This window comes from Palaemon carinicauda, chromosome 2, assembly GCF_036898095.1.
Source record: "Palaemon carinicauda isolate YSFRI2023 chromosome 2, ASM3689809v2, whole genome shotgun sequence".
NCBI classification, from domain to species: Eukaryota; Metazoa; Arthropoda; class Malacostraca; order Decapoda; family Palaemonidae; genus Palaemon; species Palaemon carinicauda.
The window spans coordinates 34,549,159-34,569,158 of record NC_090726.1 but is presented as its reverse complement, the minus strand read 5'-3'; the positions used below and the strand labels follow the sequence as shown (position 1 = coordinate 34,569,158).

The following is a 20,000-nucleotide window of genomic DNA, read 5'->3' as shown; positions in this document are numbered from 1 at the left end:
TATATATATATATATATATATATATATATATATATATATATATATTTGTGTGTATGTGTGGGGGGGAGGTTTGTGTCTCTGTATGCATATAAGTATCTAAGAGTAATATGCAACGTGAAAAATAGAACAATTTGAAGATCCTTGCTCAATCCTGAAATGTACAAAGTACTTTCTTACAGTTTAGATTTCAATAATTTATCATTACAGGTTTACTTGGGAGATCTGTAAACTACTTCCTGTAACCGAGAATAGATCTCGTAACAATAAAAAATAGCATTATGATTACTACGTCTTCGCAAACTCCATGTAAGGTTGTCTAAAAAATGAATATTCACAATAAAAAAATCAATTAAAATGTAATGTGAAAATCCAATATTCAGGCATAATTTCTATTTACGTACTAGTATAGTAACGTCTCACAAGTTAGCACTAAATGCAAAAAAAAAAAAAAAAAAAAAAAAAAAAAAAAAAAAAAAACCCTCATCAAAGTTAACTTGATTTGGGGTTTTTTTCTCTATCAATGCCTGCTGGTTTATCATGCATATATTATATATATATATATATATATATATATATATATATATATATATATATATATATATAATGTATATATATATATATATATATATATATATATATTTATTTCATATAGATATACTGTATATATATACATGAATGTATATATACAGTATATATACACACAATAAATAAATATATATATATATATATATATATATATATATATATATATATATATATATATATATATATATATATATATTCAGTATTCAGTAACAAAATTTCTCCTAATATTATTATTTGAAGTAACCCTTTTTTACTTGACTTACTGTACTCAACTTAGTAAGTAAAGGAGAGGACGCAGGATGTACATAGATAAGATTGCTTAGTTGTTTTTAATTACATCATAATTTTAGCAACTGATATCACTACAAACAATTCATTCCTCGATTATAACATAATTTGATTTCAACATCTTTTAAACTCTCTTATATCATCGAGTTTTTACTAAGTCGTTTACGAAAAGTAGTCAATCATAATAATTCAGTTCATATCAAAGGCACACCATTTAATTAAAACATGATTACAAAAATAATTGGATACTTTTAAATGAAAAAAAAAATATTTCGACAAGGACTCCATGTACAAATCGATGGCAAAGTAAGACAAAGACGAAAAAAGAACCTGAAGACTTGGACAAAGATTCCAAGTGCAAATACACTCATACATGATTTAAAGGATTGAGAGAACCTAATCCCCAAAGGAAAAATATCAAACTCACGATACGAGGTTTTAAGGGTAAGGAGATTAGTTAGATAAAAGTTTGTATAAGTTTTCGAGGGAAGTTGTGAAAATTGTGTAATAACTTGTGGAAAGATATTTCTCAGCTTGATGTATTTGTTTAAGATGTATCAATAAACTGTTCCGCATTTAAATGAATGAAGTATCAACAATATTCTTATTAATACATAGATGAAGCAATCAAAGACAGTAGTAGTAGTTGATGGCTCCGTTACAATAATGAGGTATGATAGCAATGTGCTGAAAGAGCTAAACGTTCTTTGTCAAAATGGTCCACTTGAAAATTCATATTTGAAACAGGGAGAAAATCATTGATTAAATAATATAGGTAAATTTGAGTAATCATCAATAATAATCGTAAAATGAAGGGAAACTTGAATGAAAGACTTATCATGGAAAGACACAAGTCATATTTTAACCTGTTCGAATTTCTGTCCTAGTGTAGGACTGAGACTACTTACGGAAGCAACGGCAAAGAGGAGGTTGAAGAATTGAAAAAAACAAGGACTTGATGCAATTACAAGAGATAATGGTGTGCGGTGATGTTAGTATAACTGAAGGCATGACTGAAATTTATAAGAGAGAAATTACCATTGCAATGGGTTAAGGGAATCATTGCCATGCCGGATTATAAAGGTATAAAATTACTTAGTGTACGCTTCGTAAGATTGTGATTGTAAAGATAAGAAAAATTACTCAACGGTTGATAACGAAGACCGCTAATATCTAGAAAAAGAATCGGGTGTGAGGATCGAGTATCTATTGTAAAACATCTCTCTTTGAGACATGAACAACGTGGATGCTGGTCTGGATAAATGGGAAACAAGATAGCTGTAGGAAAAAAAAAAGTTTTTTGTTAGGCAGTGAAACACGAAAGTGAATAGTTTAGTGTAAAATAGGGAAGAATGTAAGGTGTGATTGAATTTCTTCCGGTAAAAAAAAAGAAAATAGAAAAAATAAAAAAAAGTAAATGTATGTGCATAGTTAAAAAAATAAAAATAATCGTGGAAGGAGTACGGAATGGTTGACCTTTGCAGATGTTAAAACACTGATTGGGGATAATGAGGAGAAGCTATATAAACTAAGGAACGACCTTTAAAATAGTCTCAAGAGAGGAGTTACAAATACAGTACATGCATTTGTTCTAAGGCTGTTATACATTTCAGGACACAATGTAGTTTTCAAGAAGAAAACAATGGAAAAACACTAATAAAAACCTTCTTAAATATATAAAACAACGCTTGTGACCATTTATAGACTAAGAGAAAGCTTTTGATCCCGTCAAAATTTCAGCAGTAATGAAAGACCTTCAAAGACAGGGAATAGATGAATCTTATGTTAGAACACTTTAAAATATCCATACAGGAAGTACAGCCATAGTAAAACTACATAAAGATAGTTAAAAGAATCCTATTAAGTAAGGAGTTAGACAGGAAGATCCCCCTCTCTCCTGGGTTGTTCACAGCATGCCTAGAATTTTTTAAGTACTTAAATTGGGAAAATGTAGGAATTAATAGGAAATACCTTAAAAACTTGAGATTTGCAGATGAGAAAGTTCTGTTTAGTGAGTAAAACTAAGATATGTTAAATGAAAATGCAGAGAAAACAAACAAAGGCTATGGACGAACCTTTAGAAATTATCAATAAATATACATACTTAAGACAGACAGTAAGTGTTTCCCCACGACATGAGACTAAAATCAAAAGAAGGATAAGTATGGGATGGAGAGCTCTTGGTAAAAAAGATGAGACTATGAAACGTCAAATACCACTTTCTCTAAAAAGAAACGTATCTAATCAGATAGTCCTATCAGTATTAACATATGCAGCAGGAACTTGAAGCCTTACTAAAGCCCCAGAACATAAGCTAGTTACAACTCAAATAGTAGAGGATATTCTGACAACATGTAAGACATGGGATATGATGAGAATGACAGATAATAGATGGACATTGAGAATAACAGAGAGGGTCCCTAGAGATTGCAAATGAAACATGTAAAGGAAGAGAAGACGATGGATTGACAAATTAAGAATATTTGTGGGCATAAACTGGCATAGAAAGACCATAAACATGACATAAGGTGAAGGATATGTGCAAGGCATTTGTTCTGTAGTGGACTAGTAACAGGTGATATATATATATATATATATATATATATATATATATATATATATATATATATATATATATATATATATATATATATATATATATATACTGTATATGTATAAAATGTGTATGTGCTTATTTATTATTTTTCATTTCGGATATTCTATTGATATCAAATATTACTATTTTTTCAGCCATGAATTAAACAAAGAAAACCTATGGATCATGGGGTGCCTGGAAGACCTAGTATTCAGATGGTCCTTCGTCTTCCTAACATTGCAGACAGGGAGACACTTTGCAGGAGCGTATAACGTAGACAAGACCCTTTACAAAGTTGTATCTGGACAAGAGGGCTCATATTTTGGAGTTAGTGTGGCCTTGTGGTCAGACACAGCAGGGAAAAACAGGTAATTATACAGATTAATCATTTTCAAAGATGCTACTATTGAGTTCAAGGGGGCTGGCGTTTGCAATGAAAGCTTTGCTATGTATAAGTAAACCAGGTCAGATACCTGCAAAGCTAGAGCCATCAAAGTAAGCAGAGTATCTTAAACTATGCTCAGTAACGTAATGCATATTGTACTGCACGTTTCATACATGCTCATATAATGTAACGCTGGCTTTTTTTTTTTATCTCTCACTCTCTCCCCCACTGATAATAAAAACCTCTTTAAGCTTACTTGTTATCTGTTAAATACACTTCACTTACATTCACCTCGCCTCTATGTCAGAACCTAACTGAGTGACCCCTGGAGTAATCAGCTACTCACTGCCTCTTCGCCTACCGCTACGCCCTGCCCTCATTACGATGCTGCATACCTATCCTGACTATGCGACCTACATCGTTGAAACTACTGCCCTTCGCTAACAAAGAAGTGTTCACTTGGATCCAGCGTGCCAAAGTTCAGTTTCGCATCAGGGCTGTAAATTGCTCAATCAGCAAAGCAAACTGTATTCTCTTGGAATCCTCAAGGACACTTTCCCAAAAACCTCTGATTGGCTTTGTGACCAAGGGGACACCACAATAGCATATGAGGCCCTCAAAACATACCTCCTGGAACAGTACTCACCATTACCAGCCACCCGTATAGCAAAGCCTTTTCAGCTCTTTCAACGCCCTCTGGGAAATAACCAGTATCTCTCTCGGGAAATGAATCTACTATGTGTCCTTTGGGCATAACGACTACTCACACCTGTACACGCTGCCATCCCCAATGTTAAGACCATGCTAACGAAGGACTTGCATACCAAAAGCAATTCTCTTATGGACAGCCACTTCACCACCTTCAAGACCTTCTTCAATGCCTCCACTCCTGACAAAGAGGACAACTTCTCAACACTGACCAAAGCCGTCATAAATGTGGTAAGACACATATGGCCGCCACTAACATGCCGAAGCGGTGACAAAGCCGCCCACCACTCACATATGCCACCCCTCGCTCATGCACCAACCAACTCACGCTTCAGCCACAGTTCTGCTAATACTATTCCAGGTTCGGGGCTGTTGCAAAGATATGTGCGGATTTCTGCAAGTACAAAAAAAAGCATGTAAGTAGGCCATCGCTTGTGGTGGTGGCCTCCCGCACTAATCTTTTCTTTTTACATGATGCAGGTACGGGTATGCAGTTTATGGTAGACACTGGTGCTTATCGTTCCTTTCTACCAAAATCTCTCTCCAAGACAAGACATAGTCATTCTAAGACTGCTAATGTCCAACTGGTAGCTGCCAACAGATCTAAGATCCACACCCACAGGTACAGCACACTCACCCTATCATTTGGGAGTGCCAAGTACCATTGGAAATTCCTTGTTGCTGATGTAACATTACCAATACTCGGTGTGGATTTCCTCGCCTATTTCCACCTTCGGGTTGATATGGCGCATCGAAGATTAGTGAACGCAGACTAATACTTATTGACACATCAGCGCACCCACCGAGGCATATGCTCAGCTCTTCACGTCATACCTGGAAGTCCTCCATCCTGAACTTCACCAAACACCCACGGTTCCCGCTAAGCATGGTATTTATCCCCATAATTAGACGACGGGTGTTTGCTAGATTCCGTCGTCTGGCCTCAGATCATATAATAGCCGATAAACCAACGTTTGCTGAAATGGAAGAAATGGGCCTTTGTCAAAAGGCCTCAAGCCCATGGCTGTCGCACTTTCACACTCTCTTGAAGAAGGATGGCTCCCTGCACCCTTGTGGGGATTTGTGGGGATTACAGGAGCCTGAACATGCAGACAGAACCAGATCACTACCCTCTCCCCAAAATCGCCGACGATACCTCCTACTTGCACAGAGCGAAGGTCCTCTCCACTCTCGACCTCATGACGGAGTATCATCAGGTGCCCATGAACCCTGAAGACATCTTGAAGACCACCATCACCACTCCCTTCGGTACATACACATTCAATTACTTCTGTCTTAGCCTTTGCAATGCTGGAGCCACTTTTCAACCTCTCATGGAAGGCATCTTAGGGGACCTCCCCTTCTGTGAGTGTTATGTGAACAACATACAGTGCTTATGATTTCTTCCTTCAAAGAAGAACACCTACATCACCTATGCATTGTTCTCGACCGCCTACTACAGAACGGCCTTGTAGTCCGATACAACAAGTATACCTCTGGCGCCACCGAAGTATCGTTCTTAGGGTACCACATCATTCCTAAAGTTGTCCACTCCCTCCCTGAGAAGGTTGCAGCTGTTCAGAAATTCCCCACACCCTTGCCCATCAAAGCACTGCAAAGATTCTTGGGCACGTTAAACTATTATCACCGATTCCTATCAGCCATCGCCGCCACTCGTATTGCCACCTTTATGCCTCCCCTAAGGGCAAGCCAAAAGACTTGAAGTGCGGTCCCCTTCAGGAAGCAGCCTTCTGCAATGCAAAGAATGCTCTATCAACCGCTGCTGCTCTCACTGTTCCCTTATCCTTCTATCAACTGATGCCAGTGATGTCGCTATTGGTGCAGTATTTGTGCAGGTGGTCAACGGCTTGCCCTGGACATTGGCCTTCTTCAGTAAAAAATTGTCCAAGGCAGAATCCGGCTACACTACCTTCAACTGCAAATTGCTGGTGGTGCATTTGGCTCTCCATCACTTTCACCACTTCTTAGAGGGTACGGCCTTGGTCATTCACACGGCCCACATGCCCTAGGTGCATGCCTTCACTCGACAGTGCGAAGTCTGGTCCTCACGTCAATGCTGACACGTTTCCGCCGCTGTGGCTGAATATAACACATCACAGAGGAAAATGAATCCCATTGCAGATGGCTTGTCAAGAAACGCATTGGCCAACATTCACCAGCAGTTAGATTACAATGCCTTGGCAGAAGCCCACGAAAAGATCCAGGGTACCAAACATCTAGGACATCCCGCACATCCCTTTGTTAAGAAGAGGTCACCCTCGACGACTCCAACGCCACCCTCCTCTGTGATGTGAGTACCGGTAGACCACGACCCTGGATACCTGCTCCCATACGCCGACAAGTGTTTGATTTCATCCATGGCCTCTCACATCTCTCACGCTAATCTACTGCAAAGCTACTGAAGACAAAGTTCATTTGGCAAAGCATTCTTAGGGATGCTATGGATTGGGTCCGGGCCTGTTCTTCAAGTCAAACTTCAATAGTACATTGACACAGATTCAGAAGTAGCCACCTTTCTTCAACAAGTCCTCATCATCGTTTTGCCCACATTCACGTCAATGTACTAGGTCCCCTACTCACATTACAAGGACATCGTTACCTGTTTACCATTATTGACCGCTCCCCTCGTTGGCCTGAAGACATTCCTATGCAAACTGCAGCGTCCACCTCATATATATCTGCCTTACTCTCAGGGTGGATGGCAGGATTTGGTATCCCTGAGCATATTACTTCTGACAGGGGTACCACTTTCACCTCTTAATTGTGGACATCATTAACAAATCTCCTGGGCATCACCCTACACCAAGAAAACAATCTACTACCCTGTACCCAACAAAGTGGTTGAACGTTTTCATCACACCAGCAAAGCAGCTTTGATGTCCCGATGCAACAACTCCAGCTGGTTTCCTCAGCTTTCCTTGGATTAAGGACCACGCCCAAAGACACCTTGTTAGTCTTGGCAGCTTAAATGGTGTATGGCGATCTGTTGGTCATTCCTAATGATTTTTTTTCTGTCTGCAACCTCTTCCGACAATCTCCAGCGCCCATGTCACATTGTGGGAAAATTTACTCCATGCCACCAGACTTACAAGCTCCAGCTTAGCAACACATACCGGAAAATTTACACACCACAACGCACATCTTCCTATGCAACGACACTGGCAAGCCACAGCTAGCGGCCCCTTACACGTTCCCTTTCCTTGTAATCTGTCACACACTGAAGGCTTTTTAATTAACATTGATTGCCTAAAACCTACTTATCTCCTGCAAGATGACCACCATACAGTTCGCCTCCCAAAGGCAGGGTGCCCTATTTCACATGTATGTCTTTTTTAAAGGGAGAGCCACATACCGCACATGTTTCATACATGCTCATACACTCTAATTCTATTGTTTTTTTTTTTTATTTCTTGGTCCCTCCAGCACTGATAATATGAACGTGTTTAAGCTTGCCATCGCTTGTTTCAAATGCTTTAATTCTTTTTTTTTTCTTACTTTCTTGCTCTCAACTGCTTGCATGTAAGCTCGTTATCTGTTGAATAAATTTACCTTGCCTTCGCCTTGCCTCTCTGTTAGCAACTAACAGCCACTTCACACAATATCACACATTGATTAGCTATAAGCTAACAATTCAAGTGCTACACTACTGAAAATGTTTGAATGTAGGAGAAATAATTGTTCACAAAGATATGGCAATATACAGATATGAGTTTTACATTATACGCATACAAACCAATAACAACACATATACAATATTTGTTTACGTGTTATTACATTTCAGTAAGGAATCTATGGTCTATTTACAATATTAGTCTATTCATCCGTCACTCATGAGTGATCTTCAGACCTTGAAACCAGTGAAAGTTACTGGAGCAATAATATATATATTTTGTTCAATGTGAATTAATAATATAAATGACATTTTGGACGGAAATTTTCTACATCAGTCGATTTGCTTTCCTAATCATTTATAAAGTTCCATTCATCATGCATCGATGAATGGTGAAGTATTCTTGACGGGGATTTCTAGAACTCAATTGTTTATCATTGAATAGCGAAAGATAACATAAACAAATTTCTCTTTCAGTTTGGCAGTTGGGGCGCCACGTGGGACTCTTGCTGACTCGTCGAATCAAACATTTCCTTTTGGAAATCTCTACCTCTGCCAACCAATGGGAAATGGCACCGAAGAACCTTGTGTTATTCGGAAGGACATCCCATATTTTGATATAAACAAACACGGTAATGTTGAGAGAGAGAGAGAGAGAGAGAGAGAGAGAGAGAGAGAGAGAGAGAGAGAGAGAGAATTTAGACATTACATAATTTCTCCATCCATGTAGAAAATATATTGCTGAATTTCCAATATTTTGGAGACAATAAAACTATAATAAGGCTTAAAGTAAGAATCATTGACCATCAAAATTCACTACTAGTTACCGACATTGGCTTTCAAAGGATTTAGTTTCGTATTTACACTAATTGATTGTCTGAAAATATATTTCCATGACTTGTACGAGTCTATTTTAAGCTATTCCACAATAATTCATTTAAAAATCTGCAGTTGTGCCACAAATACCTAGTCCAACTGCTGGATGACATTCAATATCTATCAGTACTTCAAGAACATAAAGCCTTCCTCCCTTGTGCACACTACTGCTATCATTATGTAAATGAACAAGAACTCCTTTAACCCGTAATGACTCATTAATACTTTTTGTTCACTTATATGATCTACTACGGCACTTTCCAAGTATCATATACCCTGTAGCAACCCCTTCTACGCATCATGTCTATTATATTACCATCCTAAGCATCGGTTATTTTTGTTGAATGAAAAATATAAAAAAGGAACGCAATTTCTTAGTATGACCTTTCTCATGCAAGTGACTTATACATATTCATGATTCAAAAAATTTCTTTTTTTATTGTGGAGTTGGATATTTTGCATAGATTATCCTAATTGTGTGAGTATTAAGAGAATAAGTAGCCGATTACCTAGAGGTGAAACAAAATCCTTTAAAATAATGTAGCCCTTACATTATACATCCCAAAATACGATAAATATGTGTGTGTGAATTAAGATATTCCTTTTCTTTCTCAAGAATCACTTTATTATTTTTCATAAAACCAGTAATTAATAAACTATTATTTCAGTGTTAGATAAGCTGGGCATAGCTAACTAATATTACTAAATATATTTTATACTTTTAATGGCACACTAGAGATATTAAACAATTCATCTCCTTATTGATAAATATTTCATTCTTTCCTTACAGATAATAGCAAGGAAGCTCTTTTGTGGGATGAAGCTACTTACTTAAGACATGGCATAGGTCTGGGTGAAACAGTCTTCGCTTCTGATGAGAAAAAATCCAAGCTTGTGGTAAATAACCTCTAAATTATATATATATATATATATATATATATATATATATATATATATATATATTGTATATATATATTAAAAGTCTTCGCTTCTGATGAAAATAAATCAAAGCTTGAGGTAAATAACCTCTAAATATATATATATATATATATATATATATATATATATATATATATATATATATATATATATATATATATATATATATATATATATATATATATATATACATTTATATATACCCACACACGTAAAATCCTTAGATATTCTATTTACACACTCATATGCAAAAAAGGTTCAGCCTTCTTCCCTCACCCCCCACCTCGCTCCAATTATAGGTAAGTTGACTATTAAGCAATAGCTAACATTATACACAGTCCCAACTTATATGCAAGAATCAGGATCAAAACATTCCAAATTACAGGAAATATTTGGCATTAAACACTGTTCAAACTTATAGAAAATAGCTAGGATTAAACACGGAACCAACTTCTAGGCAATATCTAGGATTAAACACAGTCCCAACTTCTGGGACATAAAAAAGATTAAGCACAGTCTCAACTTCTAAAAAATAACCAAGATTACACATGGTCTCAACAACTAAGCATTAACTATGATTTAACACAGTCCCAACTTCTGGGACATGGCAAGGATTAATGAATAAAATTAATAACAAAACAATTTTACCAAATTCATAGTAGGGGATTTTAAGGTTTGAAAAGAGGCATTACTAATCTATAGAATGGAGTGATCAAATTTTTTCATAGTGCTGTTGTCTTCATATCTATGATTTGCTCTTGGAATTGTTTGTTTATTTTTCACCAAAAGTGGCCTCCAAATCAATTTACATAACTCCTGTTTTTATTATCATGAATAACTTTTAGTTAACATCCAGATCCAAATTTTGATTATTATTACTATTCTTATCATAATTAATATACAAATCCAACATGCATATGGATATACAGATTGCTGCGATTCTAAGGGTTCTTATAAGTAAACGCTCCCATCATGGGAGTAAACACATAAATGATGTGAACAGCATGAATTGGTATCCATTTCTCACAGCTAATTTAACAATTGTTAAATTCCAAATGTTATCAATCGCAGGTATGTGCTCCACGTTTCCCAAGAAAAATGACTGTGTCAGGTGAGGATCACCTGCAGTCCAGAGGTGCATGCTTTGCCATTTATAAAACATCTGGTGATGACCCTGAAGACATCCTTCCATACAAATGTAAGGACACTTAAATTTTTAAATATCAGGACAATATTTGCATGCGTGTTTGTATATATATGCATGTATATATATATATATATATATATATATATATATATATATATATATATACAGTATATATATATATATATATATATATATATATATATATATATATATATATATATATATAAGGTGTATATGTGTGAGTGTTGGTAGTTTATGTATGTATGTTATCTATTTGAACTCATGTGCATTTCACATATCTTCAGTTTGTAGTAATAAGAAAAAATGGTCCAATCATTTAAAGGATACAGTATATGGAAGTTTAAGCAGATTGTTATCTACCGGGAATATCACGAATGCAAATTCCATGAGCATATGCTGAGCGTGTCACATCTACACACTTACACACAAACACACACACACACACACACACACACACACACACACACACATATATATATATATATATATATATATATATATATATATATACATATATGTATACACACACACACACACACACACATATATATATATATATATACATATATATATATATATATATATATATATATATATATATATATATATATATATGTGTGTGTGTGTGTGTGTGTGTGTGTATATATGGTGACTATAGTAACTGACCAATTGACGAAGATGTGAATGGGTATCTATGATAACTGGATGTAAAGAAATTGGCGTAAGACAAGCAATCTTACATACGGCTATACACTTCTAGAGTACCTATATAAACAGGCTACAATGTAGTGCAGTGATGGGCGCCATTTTATTTCTGCGTGGCAGGCTACCACCCAACCAGTCTATCAGTGGCCAGTGGCCTGCAAAATGGATTGTTATGTCTATACATTTTTTTCCGTTTTACATATAAATATATGACTCCTGGATCTTAAGGAAAATATATCACTTTTTCATTCACTCATTTTGCACAATACTGAATAATTCATTACCTTATCATGATCGTAAAAAAATCTTGGTTACAATTCCGGTTTAAGGCTTAACGTTTCATTACCTCAAATTTTCATAGCTTGATAAATTAATGTTATATGAGAATCGTTTCAATCTTATTTAGGCGTTTTTTTTTTTTAAAAGATATAATTGTATAAATACATTGTTAAAATAATTGGTAAAATACACTGTTTTATGATTTGTTTTTTCTTTATAGATGATAAGCTGAGGGACGACCGAGATAGAGATGTGCTCCGTTACAATACTTTTGAGGGCACTGGATTTGCTGTAATGGGCTTCAGTGCCTTTTTACAAAATGTAAGTGCTTGTATGAAATCTAAACACTAATGAATGCACACACACACACGCACGCACACACTCACACACACACACACACAAACACACACACACACACATATATATATATATATATATATATATATATATATATATATACATATATATATATATATATATATATATATATATATATATATATATATATATATATATATATATATATATATATATATATATATATTAATGATGAATTCGTGGTGTATAAAAATCAAAGGTAACACTTTTTCGGTTATATATACCTCTTTAGGTTTTAGGAAAAGCTCAAAACTGCATTTGAATTGCTATATTTCCCATGGCTCTTCGTCAGTTTAACATTTTGATAAATGGAAACTTTAAGAGCTGGTAGGTAAATCGACTAACCTAAATATTTATTTTGAAATATAAACTCCCCATTGTCTTCAATGTCAGGGTACAAACATAGCTGCCCCGACCAAGAGGGGCTTAAGCAGCTGTCAGCACCAGACTTTAAATGGAACAACATACTCGAAGTGTTCATCTTTTCTTGAAACCAGTCCAGTTTTGTTTATCTGAAGAAATGTTATCTTCGATTATTATAAACAGCAAATACATCATGTATTAATGTATAAATAAAATAACATGGCCCATACACATGCACACACACACACACACACACACACATATATATATATATATATATATATATATATATATATATGTGTGTGTGTGTGTGTGCATATATATATACAATATATATATACATAGATATATTATACATACTGTATATATATATATATATATATATATATATATATATATATATATATATATATATATATATATATATATATGTGTGTGTGTGTGTGTGTGTGTGTGTGTGCGATGTTGTATACACTTGAAAGACAATAATGAAATGTCAATCATAACGAGAATAGTTATAGTCAACAGGAATTACCTATATTACCTATGCATTTACTTCTTATAGGATGGCCAGTCGCTGTACCTGGGGGGTCCTGCTGCCTTTTTCTATGAAGGTAAGAAAGTTTTGGCATTTCTTGTTGGAGAGAGAGAGAGAGAGAGAGAGAGAGAGAGAGAGAGAGAGAGAGAGAGATTAACCCCATACATCTTCTTTACATAATACTTCTTTCAAAATATTCTCTATTTCACTGGGGTCTGTAGTCTCTATGCAATCCTCAATGAGAACCTTATTACATGGGTACTTCATCATCTCCTCCTCCTACGCTTATTGACGCAAAGGACCTCGGTTAGATTTCTCCAGTCGTCTCTATCTTCAGCTTTTAAAGAAATATTTCGCCATTCATCATATCCTACTTCACACTTCATAGTCCTCAGCCATGTAGGCCGGGGTCTTCCAACTATTCTAGTGCTCTTCCAACTCGGATTTTAGCTTAGCTAGGAGTAATGATTTTCTATAAACCATGATTTTTTATGTCCTTCAGGTGTAAATGTCAAGATGACGAAGAACCGTAACGGTAATACATGGAAGCGCTCAAAGTCGTCGCAAAGGGAACGCAAGGAGAATGGACTGGACAACCAATATAGTGGCTGGGCAATTGTAGTAGGAAAGCTTTGTTCCGGGCAAAAAGAATGTGTTGCTACCTCATCGCCTGGTTATGATGATCACAGAGGAAAGGTGAATAAAAAATCTTCACCTGTGACTGATTATATTTTTTTTTTTCTGTGTAACTATAGCTTTACCATCTAATTAGACCAAAAAAAGTTATTCTTGAATTTAATTGAGTTTTAAGTACATGGCTACGAATTTCAATTCATTGTTATTATTCATCATCAATCACCAGTACAAGCTATTTTTCTCTATAGGCTATCATTATCACAAACATACTGCAGGCGCACTGTACACACACACACACACACACACACACACACACACACACACACACACACACACACACAGGAAAGACAATTTAAACTCTTATTACCAATTTACTCGTCATAATTACATTTACAACTATTTCACCTCTTCTTCAACTTAAACCGAATTAACCTAGACAAAAAAATCCTCATCTGACTTTTAACATCTTTAAACTTTTCACCTCTGTTTACTATCTGATAACCTAACAAACTAGGTTACTCACTACTTTCTCTTCTGAAAGTAAACTTATGAACACCCTTTCATAGAAAACATATATTTCAAGCAATCAAATTCTTTTCCAAATAAGGCATAGCTAATATCATCATCGATTTCGTTGTTAAATACATTTGTATTAAAATCACCAAGTACAACCAAACTTCATAATTCAAAATCCAGCCAAGCAGTTTTATATTCACAATCTGTTTCCTGGACCATATACGCCGATAACAAAAAAATATTTGTTTAAATGCTTGATCTTAAATATCAACAACCAACAAGTTATTTGCTATATATCAAATTCCTGCAAACACGCGTGCACACGCACACACACATACACACACATATAAATATATAATATATATATATATAATATATATATATGTGTGTACATATGTTATATATATATATATATATATATATATATATATATATATATATATATATATATATATATATATATAATATGAGATGTGTTGTAAAAAAAAAATTACATAATTCATAAACAAAATTATGCATAGTCGAATAAAAAAGCTTGCATTTCAATCATTTATTTTAGCATCTTCGGTAATGTGGAGACATCTCAAAGAAACTCTACATCGCATATTCGAAATACGCCTACACAATTAATTTCTTTCACTCTGCCATATCATAAAAAAGGACATAAAACTATTGAGGATTTAGTTTAAAATCATGCTTTCACAAATGTATGAAGTCAATAAAACAATTAGGAGCACCAATGACGTGACAGAACTTCTTGTCCAGGTGACGATCTACAGAGACGATCTGAAGTCAACAATGGGGGAAGAATTGCTAGGGAAGGAGAAGGGCATTGGGTTTGGTCTCAGCCTTGGAATTGGGGACTTCAATGGAGATGGACAGGATGACCTTGTTGTTGGAGCACCTTTCGCTAAGAAAAAAGGAGCAGCTTATTTACAGGATACAGGAAAAGTCATCATTTACCTGGCACCGACTGAGAATGTGAGTATCTTTGTTATAAATTCTCGGCCCCTTTTGTATGGGTTTTTTTAATTCTGGGTGCACATGTCAAAACATAAATATTGTACTATAATTGTACGCGTAAATATTTAAACACACAGATATATATATATATATATATATATATATATATATATATATATATATATATATATATATATATATATATATATATCTCAGCCAATCATCTCTTTCTTGAGCTTTAGAATCAATACTTCTCCATTCATCATCTCCTACTTCACATATCATAGACCTCTGCCATGTAGGCCTGGGTCTTGTAACTATTCTAGTGCCTTGTGGAGCCCAGTTGAAAGTTTGGTGAACTAATTTCTCTTGGGGAGTGCGAAGAGCATGACCAAACCATCTCCATCTACCTCTCACCATGATTTCATCCACATATGGCACCCGAGTAATCTCTCTCATAGTTTCATTTCTAATTCTGTCCTGCCATTTAACTCTCAGTATCCTTCTGAGGGTTTTATTCTCAAATCTACAAAATCTGATGAGTACTGTTTCATTGTCATACCATGACCCACGTCCATACAGTAACACCGATCTCACTAAACTGATATACAGCCTGTATTTTATATGTAATTTCGGGCAATTTTATTTCCAAATTTTACTTAACCTAGCCAGTGTCTGATTTGCTTTTTTAAATCTTTCACTAAACTCAAATTCTAAAGATCCTGTATTAGAGATCATAGTTCCAAAATATTTAAATGATTCCACCCCATTAATCTTTTCTCCTTCCAATGATATTTCATCTTCCATTGCCTATTCCGTTCTCATCATCTCTGTCTCTTCTATTTATCTTGAGCCAAGCCTCTTGTGATATTTCATGCATTCTCGTAAACAAGCTTTGCATGTCCTGTGGTGTTTTGCTAATAAGAAAAGCGTCATCAGCATACACAAGTCCACTAACTTGTTACCAATCCAGTCCAATCCTTCTCCAGCACCCCAACTGTTCTATGCATTACAAAATCCATGAGGAGGACAAACAACAGGTGACATCACATTACATTGGAGAACTCCACTGTTCACTGGAAATTCATTTGACAGGACTGCACTAACTTTACAGTTGCTATGCTCATGAACAGACTTAATCATAATAATGCAGGACCCTCCAAAAAATTGGCCAGTGCACACTATCAAAGGCTTTTTCATTGTCCCAAAATGCCATCAAAAGTAGATTTCTATATTCTAGTCTAGACATTGCTGTACCACAGGTCTTGAAATGAAAATTTGATTAGTACAACCAACTTTTCTAAATCCTGCTTGTTCATCTCTCAGTTTTTCATCAAACTTTCTCTCTAGTCTCTTTGGAATGAGCATACCATATATTTCATGGCAACTGACATAAGGGTGATGGCTCTGTAATTATTGCAATAAGTCAGATCTCCTATTTTTTGCAATTTTCACCAACACTCCCACCTCCTATTCGTCAGATTTTGCCTCTTCATGCCATATTCTACAAAATAATATTGTATGTATTCTGAGAGTCACTTCATTTTCAGCAAATATTATCACAGCAGTTATTCCATCGTATCCAGGGGCTTTCCATCTTTAGTTTTTTTAATGATAGCTTCGACTTCAAACACACTGAATTCATTAATAGTCACATCAAGGTTTTCCTCGGCTTCATGTATATCAATCAAATTATTCCCTTCATATCTCTTATTCATGACCTCACTAAAGTGTTCCATCCAACATTGCCTTTATTCATCTTCTGTTATTATAACAGATCCATCTCTCTTTTTGATGAGCATATGCTTCTCTTTGCCCACGTAGACATTTCATTAATAATTCTATGAGCAATTCTTACACCAAAGCCACTCCTTGAATTCATAGCTTTGTCAGCCCCATCTGCTTTCCTGTCTAAATATTCTCTCCTGTCATTCCTGGCTTTTCTTTTGACTTCACTATAAATATTGGAATACTTAGCAGGCTCTACCTTGTAATTTTTATTACTCCCTAAAGAACTTTCAGCAATCAATTTCTGTCTCCGTTTTATAGTATTCCGAGTATCCTTGGTATCCATGTTTTTCTCCTTGCATGTCCCAAAACGTCACTACCAACAGACTAATATATGTTCTTAACATCACACCATTCTTCATTAATATATATGTGTATATATATATATATATATATATATATATATATATATATATGTATATACATATATACTATAAGAAAGGTTTTGATTCTGTCAAAACCTCAGCAGTAATGAAAGCCCTTCAAAGATAAGGAATATTGTAGAAGAATCCTATGCTAGAATACTTGAAAATATCTATACAGGAAGTGCAGCAATTCTAAAACTACATAACGATAGTGAAAAAATTCCATTTGAGAGAGGAGTTAGACAGGGATACCCAATCTCTCGCAAATTATTCACAGCATGCATATCAGAAGTTTTTAAGAATTACTTTTGGAAAAATGTAAGAATTAATCTTAATGGGGAATACCTTAACAACTTAACATTTTTAGATGACATGGTTGTGTTTAGTGAATCATGGGAGGAATTACAAAAGATGATAGAAGATTTGAATAGAGAAAGAAGAAATGTAATACTGAAAATTAATATGAGTAAAACTAAGATAATGTTCAATGAAATGCAGACAGCAAATAAGTTATGGACGAACCTCTAGAGATTGTTAATTAATATACATACTGAGGACAGACAGCAAGTGATTTCCCAGTACCCGAGACCGAAATGAAAAGAAGGATAAGCATAGGATGGAGAGCTTTAGGTTAACAAAATGTGATTATGAAAAGTAAAATGCTACTTTGTTTTAAAAGAAAAGTATTTAATCAGATGGTCCTACCAGTTTCAACTTATGCATCAGAAACTTGGAGCCTTCCTAAAGCCTTCAAACATGAGCTAGTTACAACTCAAAGAGCTATGGAAAGAATAATGATGGGAATAACTCTAAGAGATAGAAAAAGAGCAACATGGCTATAAGAGTAAGCTAAAGTAGAGGATATATATAATAAATGGACACTAAGAATAACAGATGGGTCCCTAGAGATTGCAAACGGAGCAGGGGAAGGAAGAGAAGACGATGAATTGACGAACTAAGAAATTTAGCGGGTATGGACTTGCACAGAAAGACCTTAAATATTGATTGTGTTCAGGAAGTTCGTATGATTGGCCTTGATTTTAGTGCTGCCTTTGACCGTGTTAATCATGAGGCCCTTATTTTCAAACTCAAACAGTTGGGAGTGGGTGGGTCGTTCCTTGGCATTATAATTGATTTTTTAAGTAATAGATTTCAAGGAGTTGTTGCTGATGGGCACCATAGTGAGTATAGGAATGTGATATTCCACAGGGTAGTGTTCTTGGCCCATTACTTTTCATACTATATACACACGACATGTGGTTTGGCCTAGAAAACAAGCTTGTTGCATATGCAGATGATGCGACTCGCTTTGCATCAATTCCATCCCCTGAATGTAGATCTAGGGTTGGTGAATCCCTTAATAGAGATTTCGCTAAAATTAGTGCATGGTGCAAATTATGGGGTATGAAGTTGAATCCTAACAAAACTCAAAGTATGATTGTAAGTAGGTCAAGGACGGTGGCTCCTCAACATCTGGATCTCAGTATTGATAATGTTTCTTTAAATTTGTGACTCTTTTAAAATTTTAGGTGTGATTCTCGACCGCAAATTTACTTTTGAGAAACACATTAGGTCTGTGTCTTCTTCAATTGCACAAAAAATTAGCTTACTGAGAAAGTCTTACAAGATTTTCGGTGATCAATCTATTCTGAAGAAGTGTTTTAATTCTTTTATTCTACCTTGTTTTGAGTATTGTTCTCCTGTCTGATGTTCAGCTGCTGATTCTCATCTTAATTTGTTGGACAGAAACTTACGGTCTATCAAATTTCTTATTCTTGATCTAGATATTAATCTTTGCCACCGTCGTTCAATTAGTTCATTATGCATGTTGCATAAGATTTTTCATAACTCTGACCATCCTTTACATTCAGATCTCCCTGGACAATTCTATCCTGTTCGTAATACTAGGCAGGCAGTTCATTCTAATAGCCAGGTCTTCTCCATCATGAGGCTCAATACTACAAAGTATTCTAGAAGTTTTATTCCAGCTGTTACCAAGTTGTGGAATGATCTTCCTAATCGAGTAGTTGAATCAGTAGAATTTCCAAAGTTCAAATGTGGAGCAAATGTTTTTATGATGACCATGCTGACATGAGTCTTTTTATTGTTTTTATATGAAATATCTGTTTTTGACGTTGTTAATAGTTTATATAGGACAAATCTGTTTTGACACCGTTACTGTTTTTAGAATGATATATTGTTAATTTATTCTCATCATTTATTTATTTCCTTTCCTCACCGGGCTATTTTTCCCTGTTGGAGCCCTTGGGCTTATAGCATCTTGCTTTTCCAA

General features: G+C 35.1%; 1 protein-coding gene across 1 annotated transcript in view; it reads left to right on the top strand.

Moving 5' to 3' along the window:
• LOC137623746 (integrin alpha-8-like) overlaps window positions 1-20,000 on the top strand; it is a 39,116-nt gene that overhangs the window by 975 nt on the left and 18,141 nt on the right. Inside the window, exons 2-9 of the mRNA XM_068354575.1 lie at window positions 3,625-3,837; window positions 8,671-8,825; window positions 9,860-9,966; window positions 11,080-11,206; window positions 12,381-12,481; window positions 13,467-13,515; window positions 13,942-14,135; window positions 15,357-15,572. Coding sequence (XP_068210676.1) covers window positions 3,656-3,837; window positions 8,671-8,825; window positions 9,860-9,966; window positions 11,080-11,206; window positions 12,381-12,481; window positions 13,467-13,515; window positions 13,942-14,135; window positions 15,357-15,572 — 1,131 coding nt within the window. The 5' untranslated portion in view covers window positions 3,625-3,655. The remainder of the gene's footprint in view (window positions 1-3,624; window positions 3,838-8,670; window positions 8,826-9,859; window positions 9,967-11,079; window positions 11,207-12,380; window positions 12,482-13,466; window positions 13,516-13,941; window positions 14,136-15,356; window positions 15,573-20,000) is intronic.